Genomic DNA, 16,995 nt, shown 5'->3' with positions numbered 1-16,995 from the left:
CCCCTCCCAAAATCTAAATAACAATTGAACTCTGCCGACTGGCAGCCGGCCACTGTGTGTGTGTGTGTGTGTGTGTGTGTGTTGCGCTGGCTGATCGTTGCAAAGGAGCTTTGGAAACACTTCCCTTGCATGGTGAGTTGCGATGGCTGAGGATCCTAGGAAACTGAGTTTTTCAGCTATTTGGGGGCTTTCTGCTTTGGGGGGGGGGAAGTTTTTCTGTTTTTTGAAGCTGTTTTTGTTTGCTGTTTACATAATATGGTCAGTAATCTAAAAACGTAAAAACGAACTGAACCCCTAAAAAACGGGGCATTCCTCATCCCCAAAAAAGGTCAACAACTTTGAGCTGAACCCCAAAAAACGGGGGTAGATCACTGCTGAAAGTAGATCACAGTCTCTTGGGAGTTGGCCACCCCTGGTATAAGACATTTAACTAGAATAAAAAATTTAAAAAATAAAACAAATAATTATAATAACTACTATAATAAAGCACTGCTATAATTATATATAATTTTCCTAAAATTTTGGTTTCATTTGCCTTTCCATGCTGAAATGTCACAACCTGAACGACCATGGCTCCCTCCCCCCTAGTTTTGATCCTGGGTACGCCCCTGGCCTGAAATCCTACACCCCAAGGGTATGTACCACTGACCTCAATGGGAAACACCGAGGAAACATGCACGATTTTGCTTTAAGATTGCAAAGAACTGTGCACTTATTTGACAGTGAAGATCCAAGTATGTGTTATGTCAGCTATGAATCTGTGTCCTAAAGTGCAAGGTTGTTGGTTTGTTTCCACAGATTGTCAGCAGGGATAGTGGTGCTGATCCAGATTGGGACCCTGATGTGGAGGGTGGGTTTTAAAAGTGGTGTTTTTTTTAAAAGGTTTATGTGTACTGTGTTCCCAAAATGGATCATGGGCAGGGGACACACACTTGCAATTTGCATTTGAGGAAAAGGTACTTTCATATCTCATCATTTCTGAATGTTTTTCCCAATCTTCTTCAGCATATCTAAACAAAGGAACCTGAAATGGAGCCTAAAGAGGACAAAAAACCTAATGGGCAGCCCTCCGAGGACAAGAAGGCTAATGGGCAGCCACCAGAGGACAAGGCATCCAGTGCCAATTCTGCAGAGAAGCAAGTGGATGCACAAGCAACTGAGGACAAACAAGCTGATGGAAATGCAGTAAGACAACCTCCTTATATTCCATGCATATTCCTTCCTTTAAATCAAAGTTATCCCAGATAGTATTTTATAACATGTCTGCACACTTTCAGAAAACTGCTTCTAAACTGCCAGGTCATTCTAGCACAAAGCTCTCTAGATGTTTGATATGAATTGCATTTCACCCCCTCGTGGCTTTCCTGAACTTCAGATCTGTGCATTCTTGCTCTCTGCTTACTGGGCCAGTTTGAATGGACCTCTCTCCAAGCAATGCAATGTGGCTCTGAGATGGCTTCATCACTGCAAGCATTTCTTTGGACTAAACAGAACCATCTCCCCTCTCCTACTCCATCCCATGCACTATTTTGGGGGTTCTCCTGACCCCCCAGAGCAGGCCTGGGGAAGACACAAGGGAAGGGGGCAGGAGTCCTTGTGCTGGCTTCCACTAGCAGAACAACATAGCCCAGTAGGTTGTATCCAGCAAAGTGTTACTCAGAGTAGACCCATTGAAATCAATGTACCTGAATAATTTTTATTTAGTTTACATTCCTCCCAAAGGAGCCTACAGTGGCAATTTTGAAATTAGTCATGTTCATTGATTTCAAGGGGTCTGCTCAGAGTATGACTGACTTTGGAGACATCCCAATATTTCTGAAGGAGTTGCACACATAACATTCAGTCAGCCTCCCCCCTCAACACACCGCTAATGCCCTGCAGATATTTGGAGTACAACCCCCATTTATTTATTTTGATTATTAAATTCATATACTGCCCAACCAAAGATCACAGGGCAGATTACAACATAAAACAAAAATAAAAATGTAGTTGGCGTCTGTCTGTCTCGGGAGACAATGGAGGACTGCGTATTCAGAGCTAAAGTCAAACCACTGGAGAGTTACAGCACCTGCTGTGGCTGTAGAGACCAATGTGGGAGAGACAGGTTTTGTTGCAGCTGGGGAAGAGGAAGGCAGCTGCAGGTGCACCCAGCGCTCATTCCTCCTCTAGTCCCTGCAGCCTGACAGATTGTCTCCAGGCACTGCGATCAAATCATAACAAAAAAAGCAATTCCCCTCCATGCAAACACATCTTAAATGCTGAAGATGGTTTAATCAGCCATCAGTTCCAGCTGTTGTCCCAAAACATCTGGAGGGCACCAAGTTGAGGAAGGCTGGTACTAACAATGCAATTTGTTTCTGGATTGTGTGTGGGATATCAGCCATGAGCTTTGGATTTACATGTATTTGGTGCTGCATGCACAAAACCTTTCCATTGGTTTTCATCCACTGATCTGACCCCTTCTGGTCAGGGCAGTGACCTTACTGCCCCATTGCCTTCTTGAGGTGGCTCAGAAGTGACAGTCCTCACTCAGCCCTGAAAACTGGGAAGATGCCCAGCATAATGCTCAAAAAAGCCTTCTGTGTTCAAGGAGGTCCAGCTTTAAACTGCAGTCCTATGCTCTCACTTGTCCATCAAACCTGACGGGAATTACTTCTGAGTAGGTATGGGTACGATTGCATTGTAAGGCTGCACTCCTTTCTCAATGGGGCTTGCTTCTGAGTAAACACATCTATAATTGCATTGCAAAAGAAAAGGGAGGGGTGGTGTGTATTGCTGATTTGTAGTTTTGGCCGCTGCTGCTAAGGAAACCTTTATTTTCTGTCATGGGTATGTATGTATTTCCACTCTGGGACAAAGGGCAGATCATTAATACATTTTATTTATTTATTTAGGTCTTTTTGAGGGTAGAGAACAAATGTTTTAGTACATTTTGAAATATGAATGTTTGCTTGGAATTGCATCTCATGGAACTCAATGGGATTGACTCTCACCTCAAATTGTATTTTAATTTGCTTATTTATTATGTTTGTATCTGATCCTTTCTTCAAGGAGCTCCAGGTTGCCTACATGGTCCCCACTTCCCAATTTTACCTTCACAACCACAGGGCTGTGAGGTAGATCAAGCTGAGAGGCAGAGTTACCCAAGCTCTCCGAGCAGGTATCATAGCCGAGTGGCATCTGTGCAATTCTATATCTGACCTATGTGGGGTGGTTAGAGTGTCAGGTGAGGACCTGGGAGAAATCCCCCACCCAGCTATGAAGTTCACTGGGTGACCTTGGGCTGCTTCTCAGCCTAGCCTACCTCACAGGGTTGTTGTGGGGATTAAATGAGATGGGGAGAACCATGGACTCCACCTTGAGCTCCATGGAGAAAAGGGGGCAACATTAATGCATTAAAGTAAATAAACTGGCCTGGCTTTCCAGATCCTTATTGCAGGGGGTGGGGGTGGGGTGACAGCTTTAGCAAGTGAGTGGGACAATTCCACCTCTCAATCTTCTGATGTAATTATGACAGCAGGTGATTGACACCTGCCAGAGGTTGCAGGTCGACCAGTGAGCCGAGGGCCTAGGTTGCAAGTCGCTATGCATTGGGCCAAAAAAGGAGACTAACACATTTAATAAATTAATGGTAAGAAATACGCAGGGCTGGCGATTCCCAGCTGCACAGGGCAGTCTTGCCCAAGTAATTCCCACGCGGGAGGCCACGAGGCTTCAGCTCCTCCAAGCGCCCCCAGCAGGAATCATGGAGTGGTGGGAAAGAAAGGGACCACGAGGGTCATCTAGTCTACCCCCTGCAATGCAGGAAGGGAGAAGGGGGGAGGCGGAAAGAGAAGGAACGGAGAAAGGGGCTGCTGTGCACCGGGGCGCCCAGGAGCGGCGCGCGCGAAGCAACGAGAAGGATCCAGGAGGCGCTCGGCCGGCGACAAAAGGCGGGGCCTCATGCTCCGCCCCTCTCTCGCTCACGGCGCTGGGCCGATTGCGGCGGCCGTCGCTTAGCAACTCCGCGCGGTCGAGGCGCCCTTTCCGTCCTCGTCTCCCCTCTGAATGGGCGCGGAAAGGAGGGGGCGGAGCCTCCGGCCTCCCAGCGCTCGCCGATTGGTCCCGCTAAGTTTCTCGAGGCTTTTGTCGTGACGTCGCGGCGGCGTCGTTCCAGAAAGTTCGCGGCGGAGCCTATAAAAGGCTCTCGGACGCGGCGCCAATAGACGCGACGGAGCGCGCGAGGGAGACGCCGGAGACGGGCAGGTGAGGCTCAGGTGCGGGCGCTGAATGCGGGAGAAGGACGGGCAGAGGCGGACGCGGCTCCCGAGAAAGGAATCGCCGCTGTACACGCCTTCAGATCTGCAAGTGCAGGAATGGAAATCGGGGTTGGGCTGGATGATCCTCGGGGAGCCCCCCGACTCCGCGCTGCCGGCAGGGGGCGTCCTCCTCTGGCTGTCCTTGGCAGGGGGCCCTCCGGACCGCAGGGAAGGGGCTCGGCGGGGCTGGGAGGCCGAGGCCAGGCACCCCTCGCTCCTTCCTCCGGCCGCCCTGGCTCAGACTTGGCAGAGAAGGAAGCTCCTGCTGCGAGAGAGGGAACGTAAACGATTCAAGCAAGGCATTTGTTGGTGTTGTGGATGCCAATAGGCACAAACACCGTTTTTCGTTGAGAATAGTGTTATAAAGATATACATGCAAATCAGACTAGTGAAAGTAGTTATTGGTGAATTAGTTCTAATGAAGAAACATGAATTGCATCAAGTAGAACTTGTTATTGGTACAATAGGATAATTTCCAATACAGTATGCAACGGAACATAGTGTTTCCGTGGTGTTTTTGAGAGGGTTTTCTGTAAGTTGCCTTGTAGTTGTTAACGCAAACACTACGGTTTTAACGCTCTTAACCTCGTATGGGACTGGGGTTAAAAAGAGGACACTTGGAGCGGTCTTAGTAATGCCTTGCATTTGTATCAGATATATATATATTTATGACAATCCAGTGAGGTAGGTCAATATTAATGTGACAAATGGGAACTGAGGGACGAAGAATGAACTGGTGGCTACAGGGATAGTCAAACTGGAAACCTTCAGTTTCATCCTTATAGAGAACAACCACGGCCCATTTCTAATGTTCAAGAGTGCTTCATTTTTGTTACCATGTCATAATTTATTTTAGCTTATGGCCTTGCGGTTCTCTGTGCAAGCTAGGCTAGCATTGAGTGTCTCACCTAAGGCCTTCGAGAAAACTCCAGGCTGAGACATGATCTGAAGAAGCTGCCTTGCGTCAAGTCAGACCATGGGTCCATCTAGTGCAGCACATTGACTGGCATCAGGTTTTCAGGCGGCAGTCATTCCTTAAAGCCAGCTGGAGATGCCCAGGATTTGGGAATTAAGGACTCTCCAGACAAAAACAAATGCTCTGCCGTTGAGCTAAAGGCCTTTTTGTTTCATAGCTCAGTGTATTAGATACTAGGCTACTCTTTAAAAAAGGAGAGGAGCAAACTAGTTTCGTCATTTTTAGGTAGTTAATTTCTGTGTCTAGTGATGTGGGCCTTCTGTTGGATTTTTTCTGCTCTCCTACGTTAATGGGAATTTGTTTTTCCATACTTATTTAACCTATTTTAAATAAACAAAACTTTAAAAATCTATGCTGTGTTGCTATTATGTTCTGTTATCAATGCCTGAAAAAAAAATTCCAGTCCCCTCAAGTAGATGAAATGAAATAATATGAGCAGGTCAAAAATGCCTTTCTCTTGCATTAGATGAAGATGCCGAAATATTTTTAATGTGACTGAAAATGGCATGCAAAATACATAGTCGCTTATCAACAGCCAATATCCCTGTCAGTGGACTTCCCCTTCTCTGTTCCCCCCACCATCCTCAAACCTGCTGCAGAGGTTCTCCCACCATCCTAAGCAGAGTTTGGGGGAGCTGCAGGGAGGAGGAGTGGAAGGGTGAATCCCGTTGCACCAGAAGATATTTGTTCTGATAATTGAAAAAAGTAAGGGCTGTCTGGGACAATTTTTGTGCTTGTTTAATGTGTTCATTCAATTGTGTCCATTTCAGATTAATTTATTAAAGTATACATTTACACAAGCATACAGTAAGGTTGGTAGTACAATAGCTTTGTAAAAAAAAAGCATTTTGGTTTCCCTACGAATGTCCCAGTCCTCAAACACTTCAATCAGGAGAAAGCCGCACTCTTTCCAGCTCAGGCGATGCTGGATTTCGGCATCAGTGTTGGCCCTTGTGGAAAGATAACTGCCTAGGTAGGAGAAGTGGTCGACATTTTCCAGCGTTACACCATTGAGTTGGATTTGTGGTGCTGCAGAGGGGTTATTTTGTACAACTTGGTGCAACACTTTTGTTTTTTGGGTGTTGAGTGATAGGCCAAGCTTTTCATAAGCTTCTGCAAAGATATTTAGGGTGGTTTGGAGGCCATCCTCTGAGTGTGTGCACACTACGTTGTACAGTAGTTCTGAAGAAAGCATATTTTGTGTTCAGACAATGAAATGTATGCAGAAAATAATGAAACATTTACTTTGTGTGTAAGGAAAGAGCATACTTTTAAAATGGTTCTTGCCATTTGTATTTTTACAAGTTCTTCTGCCTTAAATCCCACCTTAAAAAGGGAACATTTGATTAATTGGCAGTACCCAGTTCAGGTTTTTACCATATACAGTCATACCTCGGGTTGCGCTCGCTGCGGGATACAAATGTGCCGAACCTGGAAGTATTGGAACGGGTTACCTCCGGGTTTCGGCGCATGCGCAGAAGCGGCGAATCACAACTTGCACAGATGCAGCGCTGTGGGTTACGGGCGCTGCAGGTTGCGAACGCGCCTCACGCACGGATCGCGTTCACAACCCAAGCATCCACTGTACAAAGCTTTCTTAGTGCCTTCAAAACATATTTGATGACAACCTGCATTCCAGGTTGGGAAATTCTTTAGCAAAATGAGGGAAATTTGATGAAGAAAAACCTGAGTGCTGTCTTCTGATTCCTTCTGTTTCTTTCATCCTCTCAGGCTGCTGCCATGGTGAAGGAAACGGGCTACTATGATACACTGGGGGTGAAGCCAAGTGCCACCTCGGATGAGATCAAGCGGGCCTACCGCAAGTTAGCTCTGAAGTTCCATCCGGACAAGAATCCCAGCGAGGGCGAGCGGGTATGGACTTTGGTTGGAGAGGGTGAAGTGGGGGTCTTAGGGAGGCAACTGCAGGTGGGCAACATTGGTTCAGTTGAGACACGAGCTAGGAGGCACAAGTTTTATTTTTTTAGTTCGTGAAAGCAAGTGGCTGGTCTTTTGCAGAAGGGAGTAAATCACTGCGCTTAGTTGTTGTAGTGGGGATGGATGACCAATATTTGACACTTAGTAATCCTAAAACAGGTACTCTATGCGCAGGAGTACAAGTACAGTGGGTGTCCATACAGAGTATCTACACACACACACACACACACACACACACACTATTCCGGAGATCCTTACAATATAGATTACATTTTATCCATCAAAATGACAGGCATTTTGCTAGTAATTTCTTGGGTTCCATCTGCACCCAGGGATGGGAAGTCTTGCAGGCAGCAGAGCATTTTCCTCAGTGAGTAATGCTGTATATATCTTTTTATTTTCTGTGGTGTACTGTGAGCAGTGCTTATGCTGATTGATATATTGCTAGCAATTGCTAATTTCCTTTACAGCATTTATTTTGGCCTGGCTTTTTCTTATATTAACCACTGCAGGAAAAAACCTCTAAAATAGGTAGACCACTGCTTTTGCTGGGTATATATTTACTGAATAGTCTTTTAATGGATGTTGAGGAGTTTTCTTAATCACTTGTATGAAACTTAACTATTGTCTGCTAGCCAGCTATTTAGAGGGTCTCTTTCTCTTCTTAGTTTAAACTCATATCCCAGGCTTATGAAGTTCTGTCAGACCCAAAGAAAAGAGATCTCTATGACCAGGGTGGGGAGCAAGCTATTAAAGAAGGAGGCCTAAGTGGCGGCAATTTCTCTTCCCCCATGGACATCTTTGACATGTTCTTTGGTGGTGGAGGCAGAATGAATAGAGAAAGAAGAGGTATGCACATGTGTTTTAAATACTGCATCAGTTAAATTCTAGTGTTTGAGACAAAAATGTAGAATGCTACTGTAGTATTGTGTCCAAAGTGTAAAATACTTACACTGGTACCTTGGTTCTCGAATGTAATCCATTCTGGAAGTCTTTTCAACTTCAGAAACATTCGAAAACCAAGGCTCTGCTTCCGATTGGTGTGGGCGCCCTGGAAACAAGAGCCGACAGCCACATCGGATGTTCGACTTCCCAAAAAAGTTCAAAAACCGGAACACTTACTTCTGGGCTTTTGGCGTTTGGGAGCTGAAATGTTCACGTATCTAGGTGTTGGAGAACTAAGGTTCCACTGTAGTTACCAATGGGAACTGCAACTGATGGGTTCATTCATGAGGCAGCTCTCTCGGCCTTACTGTAAGGCAAAGCTACTATTATTAATGATTGACTTTTGTTGGCCCTGTTGCACCTGTTTTCCATTCTGGGAATACCATGGCAACAATATCTTACTGTAACTTGAGGTTATCTTGGATAATGCTTAGATTCAGGTGATAGACCTCAGAACCAAAAAAGGGGGGGGGTGTTGAACAAAAAAATGCAGAACCCAAACCAGGATAGTTTAGTCCGTCCTTTAGTTTCATATCCATGAAACATACTAATTTTGAGAGTTGGTGCGCTTCCCCTTGGGGTTTTTTTGGGGGGGGGGATTTCGTTCTGCACTTAGAATAGTGTTTGTAATTTGAGGGCTATAACTATTAATACAATGCATTTGAAAACTGGTTGGTTTAGGGATACTTATTTCAGCACTGCCCATTAGTGTCTAAAGAAAGAAGTGGATAGAGGTAAGTTGTCCAGAGGACCAACTTCATTCTGGTCAATAGCCTAAGCTGACAAAAGAGCTCCACATGATCAAGGAAGCAAGGCTGTGCCACTGACCCCACCCTGACAGTATGCCTGCCTAGCTCCCCCTCTGTGCATTGGGGTAGCCAGTTTGCTTCCCCATCAGACGTGTGCTCAAATGTGCAGAGGGCAGGTGGTCCCCTGCTCCCTTTCACCATGTAGAGCCCCATTAAGGACTACAGTCACGCTTCAAAATACACATTCTGTGAGAAGTGCCATGCCATTCTCTGGCAAGTGTAAATGTGCAGGGATTGTCAACAGCTCTAAGAAAGTTTCCAAACAGCTTTGATCACACAGGGCCAAACAGACAATCCTTCCCTGCCTCCCTCCCAGCCTTCCCAGCTCAAGAACTGGGTGGTGGGCATGGATGAGCATTGAATGCCATTGCCTATAATCAGCAGTGCCCAACAACACATGCTCCCTGCTCAACCTTCCCAAGTACAATTTTTTAAATTAGATCTTGCCATGGTTGCTGGCAGGCCTGGCTGTTTTTTCAAGAAATGGCCTTTGAGGGGGAGGAACTGCCGTGTCGTGCTTCTTTGCCTAGGATGCATATATGATAAAGCCAGATGAGGGGAATTTCATCTTGGTTTTGTCCATGTGTGGCATTACAGATAGTAAAAAGGGAAAAAATTAAAACGCTAGATAGGAAGCCAACTTCGTAATTTCTGAAAAGCTAAGCCATATTGCAGAAACAGAGCTGTTGTGGTCCAGAAGCAGTTTCCTCTTAGTAAAAGGTACACATTCCATTCTGGAGGCTTGTTAGGCTTTAAAAAGCTTAAAATGAACATTGGAAATGGGGATCTTGTGTTAAGCATCTGACCTTCATTTTCATTAAGGAAAGAACGTTGTCCATCAGTTGAGTATAACCCTTGAAGACTTGTACAATGGAGCCACAAGAAAGCTGGCACTTCAGAAGAATGTAATTTGTGATAAGTGCAAAGGTAAATGACTCGGTGAACTTGAATATAGAAGTTGGGCTGTGCCCAAAAAGTGTTCTAAAGGCCTCTGGTGAGCTGAACATTACATGCAGGGATATTTGAAGGCACCAGCTGTCTTGAATACATTAAAGTCAGACACAGAAGCATTTTGTGGGTGTGATTACTCAGGAAGTACTTGCAGTGCTCACCAAACGATTCTTAAATCTAAAATCAAGAATGTGCCATTTACATTCTTTCAAATTCACAAACCTTTATTGACATATACATAAGTTTCCAGTATGGGTCAGTACGATAAAATCACTCATCAGAAACCTGCATCTAACACTTAATGTTGTTTAAGCATTCACGAATCCTCATTGCATGGTGCAGAAACCTGGCTCCTATCTCCATCTTATCCCCATCCTGAGTAAACATAAAGAAGGCGAAATTAAATACATCTGAATACCACTCCCTACTAACAACCAACCAGTTGTGCACCGGATTCTATTTGTGTCTGTCCACAGAGGCAGAGTCTTTCTGCAAGTGGTATTTTCTGGAATTTCCCTTTTCTTGATCTTAAAGGAGCATTTGACTCTAGAAGGCACTTTTGGGACAAACCTCTGAGGATGGGAATGGATAAAATATAGTTTACCTAATTAGGAAACTCTTATTCTTCTACAAGCTGCCAAGTTAAATTCACTCCCCAAGGGAACTTAAGATCCAAAATCTCAATCCACAAAGGGGTGAAACGGGAAACTTTCTGTTTCAGACGTATTTGCCTCTGAAACAGGCTACGGCTCATTTTCTTAATAGCAATCATTCTTTTTAATGACAAAACGAGAATGATTGCTATAAAAAAATGAGCCATGATCCTCTTAAAAAATGTGTTTATCTCTGGTCCATGATACACGTCAGTTGTGTATTGATGTGTATATCACATAAATTGTGAACTGATAGGATTCCAACTGATCTGCACTTCTCGAGGCTATTGTCAAATATTTGGCAGTCTTATGAAAAGTCATGAGAAGTGAACAGATTGCTCTGTTCAAAGAGTGCACTGGAAACTATTGACCAGCCTAGCAATGTTTGTGGACTTAATCAAATAGTTTCCTTGCTGTTGTCCAAACTGTATATAAATATGCTTAGACCTGTTCAATTATTTTGAATTATTTTGAATAATTATGCCAGATCCAGGGAGACGCAGAACTCAGAGGGAGTAATGTTTGGCACTGAATTGGTAGCTAAGATGTAGTCTCAAAGCCCTGTTCACTTGGTGTGGCCTGGTATGAGAGCTATACACGGATGTTGAGATTGGTAACGGGAGCTTGGTTGCTGCCTGCCATCAGGAAACGTTAGGAGTTACTGTGTGTGCGCATATGTATTTCCTTCCAAGGCCTCGGTGGAAAGAAAGGTGCTGTGGAAAAGTGTCCTACATGCAAAGGAAGAGGAGTGCAGGTGCTTGTTCAGCAGATCGCGCCTGGAATGGTGCAGCAAATCCAGACTGTCTGTCCAGACTGTAAAGGCCAAGGGGAACGAATAAATCCCAAAGACAGATGCACCACCTGCAATGGCAACAAGGTGGTTAGAGAGAAAAAAATAATAGAAATACACATTGACAAAGGTAAGGATCTCATCACACCCAACCTTCCCAGGCAGCTAGCTACCCAAATTGGCAGCCCATGAGGGAATATCTCTTTGCTCATCCCCAATGCCTGGCCCCTCCTGCACATGCCCATTGCTTCCTTTTTCAAGCACGACATTCATGGCAAGGCTTCACTGCCACAAGGCACTAAGGTATCCTAGTGATCCTCAAGGACTGGAATTTCATTGCTCAAGTAACTACATGGTAAAAGGAAGACTGAGACACATAGGCATGCAATATTTTTTATCTTGCTGTTTGCCCCGTAGGGAACCCACAGCAGATTAAAATAATTCATAAACAGTATCTCAAATTTTGATGCTTTCAAAATTTTCAATTTTGGAATTTTGATCCCATACAGTATGTTTTATTTGTTTCAGAAGGCAGCAGTAGTAGAGTAGCATGGCACTAAGAGATGGATGGATGGATTTCCCGTTCCTCCGTTTTAAAGCTTTGCTGTGCTTCATTGCTTACCGTATTTTTTGCTCCATAAGATGCACTTTTTTCTTCCTAAAAAGTAAGGGGAAATATCTCTGCGTCTTATGGAGTGAATGGTGGTCCCTGGAGCCGAATTGCCCAGGGGCCAAAAGAGAAAAAGGGGTGTTGAAAGGACCCCGTTCAGCAGCTGATCAGCAAGAGATCGGGAGAGAGATAAGAGTCCCTGGCTCCCTTTCAGCCCCACCCCCTTACCCAGGCCTCCATTGTTGAATGTGCTGCAGAGGGAGGTTGTTTGTTTCCCCAGTGACGTGACTGCCTGATTAGATTATCTGTCTGGAAACAGTAGAAATGGCTCCCTTTCCTTAAGAAGCTATTGAAATGTGAGTTGAACCCCATAAAAACAGGGCTTTTCCTCTTTGCTTTTCCCCCTTTGCAAAAGCGCTGCACAAATCTGAGCTGATCCTAAAAAAAACGGCTTTTAGAGGAGGAAAACCAGAAAAATATTTTTTTCTTGTTTCCTCTAAAAATGAGGTGCGCCCTATGGTCCGGTGCATCCTATGGAGCGAAAAATAGGGTGAGTTGCAACTTGACTAGGATAATTTATCCCAGTGTATACAGTTGGCAGGGACCCAGGTGGCGCTGTGGGTTAAACCACAGAGTCTAGGGCTTGCTGATCAGAAGGTCGGCGGTTCGAATCCCTGCCACGGGGTGAGCTCCCGTTGCTCGGTCCTAGCTCCTGCCCACCTAGCAGTTCGAAAGCACATCAAAGTGCAAGTAGATAAATAGGGACCGCTCCAGCGGGAAGGTAAACGGCGTTTCCGTGCGCTGCTCCGGTTCGCCAGAAGCGGCTTTGTCATGCTGGCCACATGACCCGGAAGCTGTCTGCGGACAAACGGCGGCTCCCTTGGCCTATAAAGCGAGATGAGCGCCGCAACCCCAGAGTCGGACACGACTGGACCTGATGGTCAGGGGTCCCTTTACCTTTACCTTTATACAGTTGGCTGCATTTTAGAGTTAATTTGCAGCACACCCTCTTCCTCACACACATTTATAAAGACACTGCAGAGTAAGCAGTCTTCATGCAATCATACTTAACATTGCATTGTGATTGCTAGGATTGTAGTGGTTTATATTAATACATATGATTTGTTATAAGGGAGGGAAAGCAAAAGGACAAGGCTGTTGAAACCCTTGGTCAGAAATTTAAAAAGCATTCCTAAAGCATCAGTTTTATTTTGGAAATGAGGCCACATAATTTGGAACTTTTGAAAGTATTCCTAACTTGCCGTAGGCTGGAAGTTACAGGATGTCCATTATTCAGGTTGCTGGCACTGTTTTGACAAATCATCAGAATGTGATTTCTTTGATAGCATGTGTTGCTTCATAGGTATGAAAGATGGTCAGAAAATAGTTTTTCACGGAGAAGGTGACCAGGAACCTGATTTGGAGCCTGGAGATGTCATCATTGTGCTAGATCAGAAAGACCACCCAGTGTTTCAGAGAAGAGGCAACGACTTAATTATGAAAATGAAAATTCAGCTCACGGAAGCCTTGTGTGGCTTCAAAAAGACAATTGATACCTTGGATGACAGAGTCCTTGTAATAACTTCCAAAGCAGGTAGGTGTTGAGTCTACCTTGTTAAAGAAAAAAATGCTTAGCAAATGGTATTTAATTAGCAGCTTGCATGCTTCCATTAAGATACTGATTTTAATGAGTTTCTGCTGCAAACCAGTTTAGATCATCCACTGGAGCTGATGATTGGAGACAGGATGGACAAAAAGACGAGCTGGTTTCCATGAGATGTGATGCCCACAAATTTAGATGGCTTTAAAAGGGATTGTCTCTCAGAACCCATTGCAGGGAACAGTGGGAAAGGGCTATAGCTCCTCAAGTTCTGCTTTTGAGCTTTCCAAATATCCGATTGGCTATGTGGAAGTGGAATGCTGAACTACGCTGACCTTTTTAGCCCAAAGGGCCCCACCCACCCATCTTGAGCAAAGTGTCCAGAAGAGGGCAACCAAAATGGTCACAGGCCTGGAAACGATGCCTTATGAGGAACGGCTTAGGGAGCTGGGTATGTTTAGCCTGGAGAAGAGAAGGTTAAGGGGTGATATGATAGCCATGTTCAAATATATCAAAGGATGTCATATAGAGGAGGGAGAAAGGTGGTTTTCTGCTGCTCCCGAGAAGCGGACACTGGGCAATGGATTCAAACTACAAGAAAGAAGATTCCACCTAAACATTAGGAAGAACTTCCTGACAGTGAGAGCTGTTCGACAGTGGAATTTGCTGCCAAGGAGTGTGGTGGAGTCTCCTTCTTTGGGGGTCTTTAAGTGGAGGCTTGACAGCCATCTGTCAGGAATGCTTTGATGGTGTTTCCTGCTTGGCAGGGGGTTGGACTGGATGGCCCTTGTGATCTCTTCCAACTCTAGGATTCTATGAAAGTTGGACAGGAGAGCAGAGTCACTCACCTGTCAGTTAACAGATGTCACGATGACATCATGCCCCCCCTTTTTTTTGTCCAGATTGTCAGAAGCCCTTTTCAAATGTTTTTCTCTGCAGAGCTTTGAAAGGCTTTGTAAGCTGCCCCACACCCTTTGAGCTGAGCCAGAACCTACCTTAATTAGGCCAGTGGGCCTCAGGTTCCTCACCACCACCCTTGGTCTGATTCAGTAGGGTTTCATGTATCATTTTACTGTCGGGAACAAGGGAAAGGGGTTTCGGAAAGCTAACAAACTACCCTCATACTTAAGTGTGTGTAATCACTATTCAAACAGGTGAAGTAATAAAGCATGGAGATGTCAAATGCATCATAAATGAGGGAATGCCAATTTACAAGTCACCATTGGAAAAAGGTTCCCTAATAATTCAGTTCTTGGTAAGTAAGCTAGTTGCTTTTAAACAGTTGTTTGAATCTATCTGCCTACAAGCTGGATGAACTGCATTTCCAACTGAATGGGCAGTTGTAAACGGGGGCGTAGCAAGGGGGGGCGGCCCGCCCCAGGTTCCATAATGGAGGGGGTGACAAATTATCAAGGAACATTTTTTTTTAAGATTTTTTTTTAAAATGCCTGCTCCAAAGGTCTTATCTTACTATACTAGGAATTATATAGCTATATATGAAATTTCATGCATATCGGTTAATATCTTGACCCTCCTCCACCAAAATAGCTGTTCACTTGGCTGTTTTCCTATGTCGTGAAGGCTGAATTTTCAGTTCAGAGAACACTTACTGTTCCCAACCCTAACCCTGTGGAAAGCCATCTAATTAGACTTTAATTTGATTTTGAGATGTTTTTAGGAGGTAATTTAATTGTTTGATTTTATACCAATGTTATGTATCTGATGTTAGCCACCCTGAGCCCGACTTCGGCCGGGGAGGGCAGGATATAAATAAAAGTTTTTATTATTACTTGTTGTTATTCCTTTGTAAGAAAATATGAAATAACGTAAAAACCATTTTTGCGGGGTGGGGGGAATCAATTGGGGGGGTTGACAAGAAATTTTCCGCACCGGGTACCACCTGACCTTCCAATGTCTGGGGGGGGGGGTGTGACAAAAATTATTTTGCCCCTGGGTACCAATTTACCTTGCTACGCCCCTGGTTGTAAAGTTAGCAACTTGGGCTGTGCCCTGTAGGTGCCACACAAGCAGCAAAGCGTTCTTGAAACACAGGCTGAACTGCAAGCTCATGAGGCACCTCAACTGTCCCTTATTGCTTACTGCTTCAGGGTTTGTGCACATGAAGCAGTAGCAGAGATTTGTAAAAATGGGAGGGATGTGCCAAAATGTGTTCTTCAGAGGTGGGGTAGGGAGGTGCACAAAGGAATTCTCTCCCCAGCCATGTTATCTAAAAGCTACTCGTTGTTCAGTGTCAGATGAGCATCACCCTGTTTTCTTGTTTTAATGGCATCTGGGATCCTTTGAATAGCTTTTAAGCAAAGTTTTCACCTACTAGCTCTGCCATTTAATCTGCTCTTACTTTGGGATTGCTGGCTTGTTTTATATTGTAAGCTATCTTGAGAAAGCCATGCTGTGTCAGCTTGGTAGAAAGCAGCTGAGGGACAAAACGAGGGAGGGGGTGCTTGATTTTGTCTGACCCCTCCACACACCAGATTGCCTACCCTGCTATCTGCAAGACAGTGGCAATAATTCCTCATGGTAGTTAACAAAATCAGCCTTAAGGTCTTTGCTTGTGTTCAAGGAGCTGCTGTTCCAAATGCAGGATGTGAGCATTTGTTGTTGTTTAGTCATTTAGTCGTGTCTGACTCTGTGACCCCATGGACCAGAGCACGCCAGGCATGCCTATCTTTCACTGCCTCCTGCAGTTTGGCCAAACTCATGCCAGTCGCTTCAAGAACACTGTCCAACCATCTCATCCTCTGTCGTCCCCTTCTCCTTGTGCCCTCCATCTTTCCCAACATCAGGGTCTTTTCCAGGGAGTCTTCTCTTCTCATGAGGTGGCCAAAGTACTGGAGCCTCAACTTCAGGATCTGTCCTTCTAGTGAGCACTCGGGGCTGATTTCTTTGAGAATGGATAGGTTTGATCTTCTTGCAGTCCATGGGACTCAAGAGTCTCCTAGTTACATTAATGCTGCCTTTTTATTACAGGTTGCATTCCCAGAGCATCAGTGGCTTTCCAAGGAACAGCTACCCTTGTTAGAAGCTCTGCTTCCTCCACGAGAAGAAGTAATGATTTCAGAAGATATGGATCAAGTTGATCTTGTTAAATTTGATCCAAGAGAGCGAGCTTTCCGTAATCATGGGGAAGCCTATGAGGAGGATGACGAAGGTCCAAGAACTGGTGTGCAGTGTCAGACATCTTGAACCGGAGGTGGACTGCTAGTGTGACAGATTCAAAAATTGGCCTTTGAAGCCACTTGTCATGTTCAGCACAGATATGCTGAGTATCATTTTTGTAACTATATATTTAAGCGTTCATTAAAAAAAACCTCTAACAAGACTTGAGTATACTGCAACTTGGTTGAAATAACTTTCAGAGCCCTATTTACATAAAACAGCTATACAGTTTCAGCTTAATGGGCTGTTCT

The 16,995-nt window shown here is 44.7% G+C and overlaps 1 protein-coding gene across 2 annotated transcripts; it reads left to right on the top strand.

The window, feature by feature from the left end:
- The first annotated feature begins 1,138 nt into the window (after positions 1 to 1,138).
- DNAJA4 (DnaJ heat shock protein family (Hsp40) member A4) lies at positions 1,139 to 16,886 on the top strand. Of its 2 annotated transcripts, XM_033166635.1 has the most exons (8): positions 1,139 to 1,185; positions 7,006 to 7,146; positions 7,878 to 8,058; positions 9,786 to 9,890; positions 11,260 to 11,487; positions 13,331 to 13,561; positions 14,722 to 14,822; positions 16,556 to 16,886. In XM_033166635.1, exons 2-8 carry the CDS (start codon positions 7,015 to 7,017, stop codon positions 16,769 to 16,771), a joined length of 1,194 nt encoding a protein of 397 aa, XP_033022526.1. In that variant the 5' UTR covers positions 1,139 to 1,185; positions 7,006 to 7,014; the 3' UTR covers positions 16,772 to 16,886. The 2 variants fall into 2 exon arrangements, with proteins under 2 accessions (XP_033022526.1, XP_033022527.1); XM_033166636.1 differs by lacking the exons at positions 1,139 to 1,185; positions 7,878 to 8,058 and having other exon boundaries at positions 7,021 to 7,146.
- The last annotated feature ends 109 nt before the right edge of the window (positions 16,887 to 16,995 follow it).

The sequence above is a fragment of the Lacerta agilis genome, chromosome 13 (assembly GCF_009819535.1).
Source record: "Lacerta agilis isolate rLacAgi1 chromosome 13, rLacAgi1.pri, whole genome shotgun sequence".
Classification (NCBI taxonomy): domain Eukaryota; kingdom Metazoa; phylum Chordata; class Lepidosauria; order Squamata; family Lacertidae; genus Lacerta; species Lacerta agilis.
Note: the sequence above shows the minus strand (reverse complement) of the source record. Positions and strands in the feature narration are given on the sequence as shown.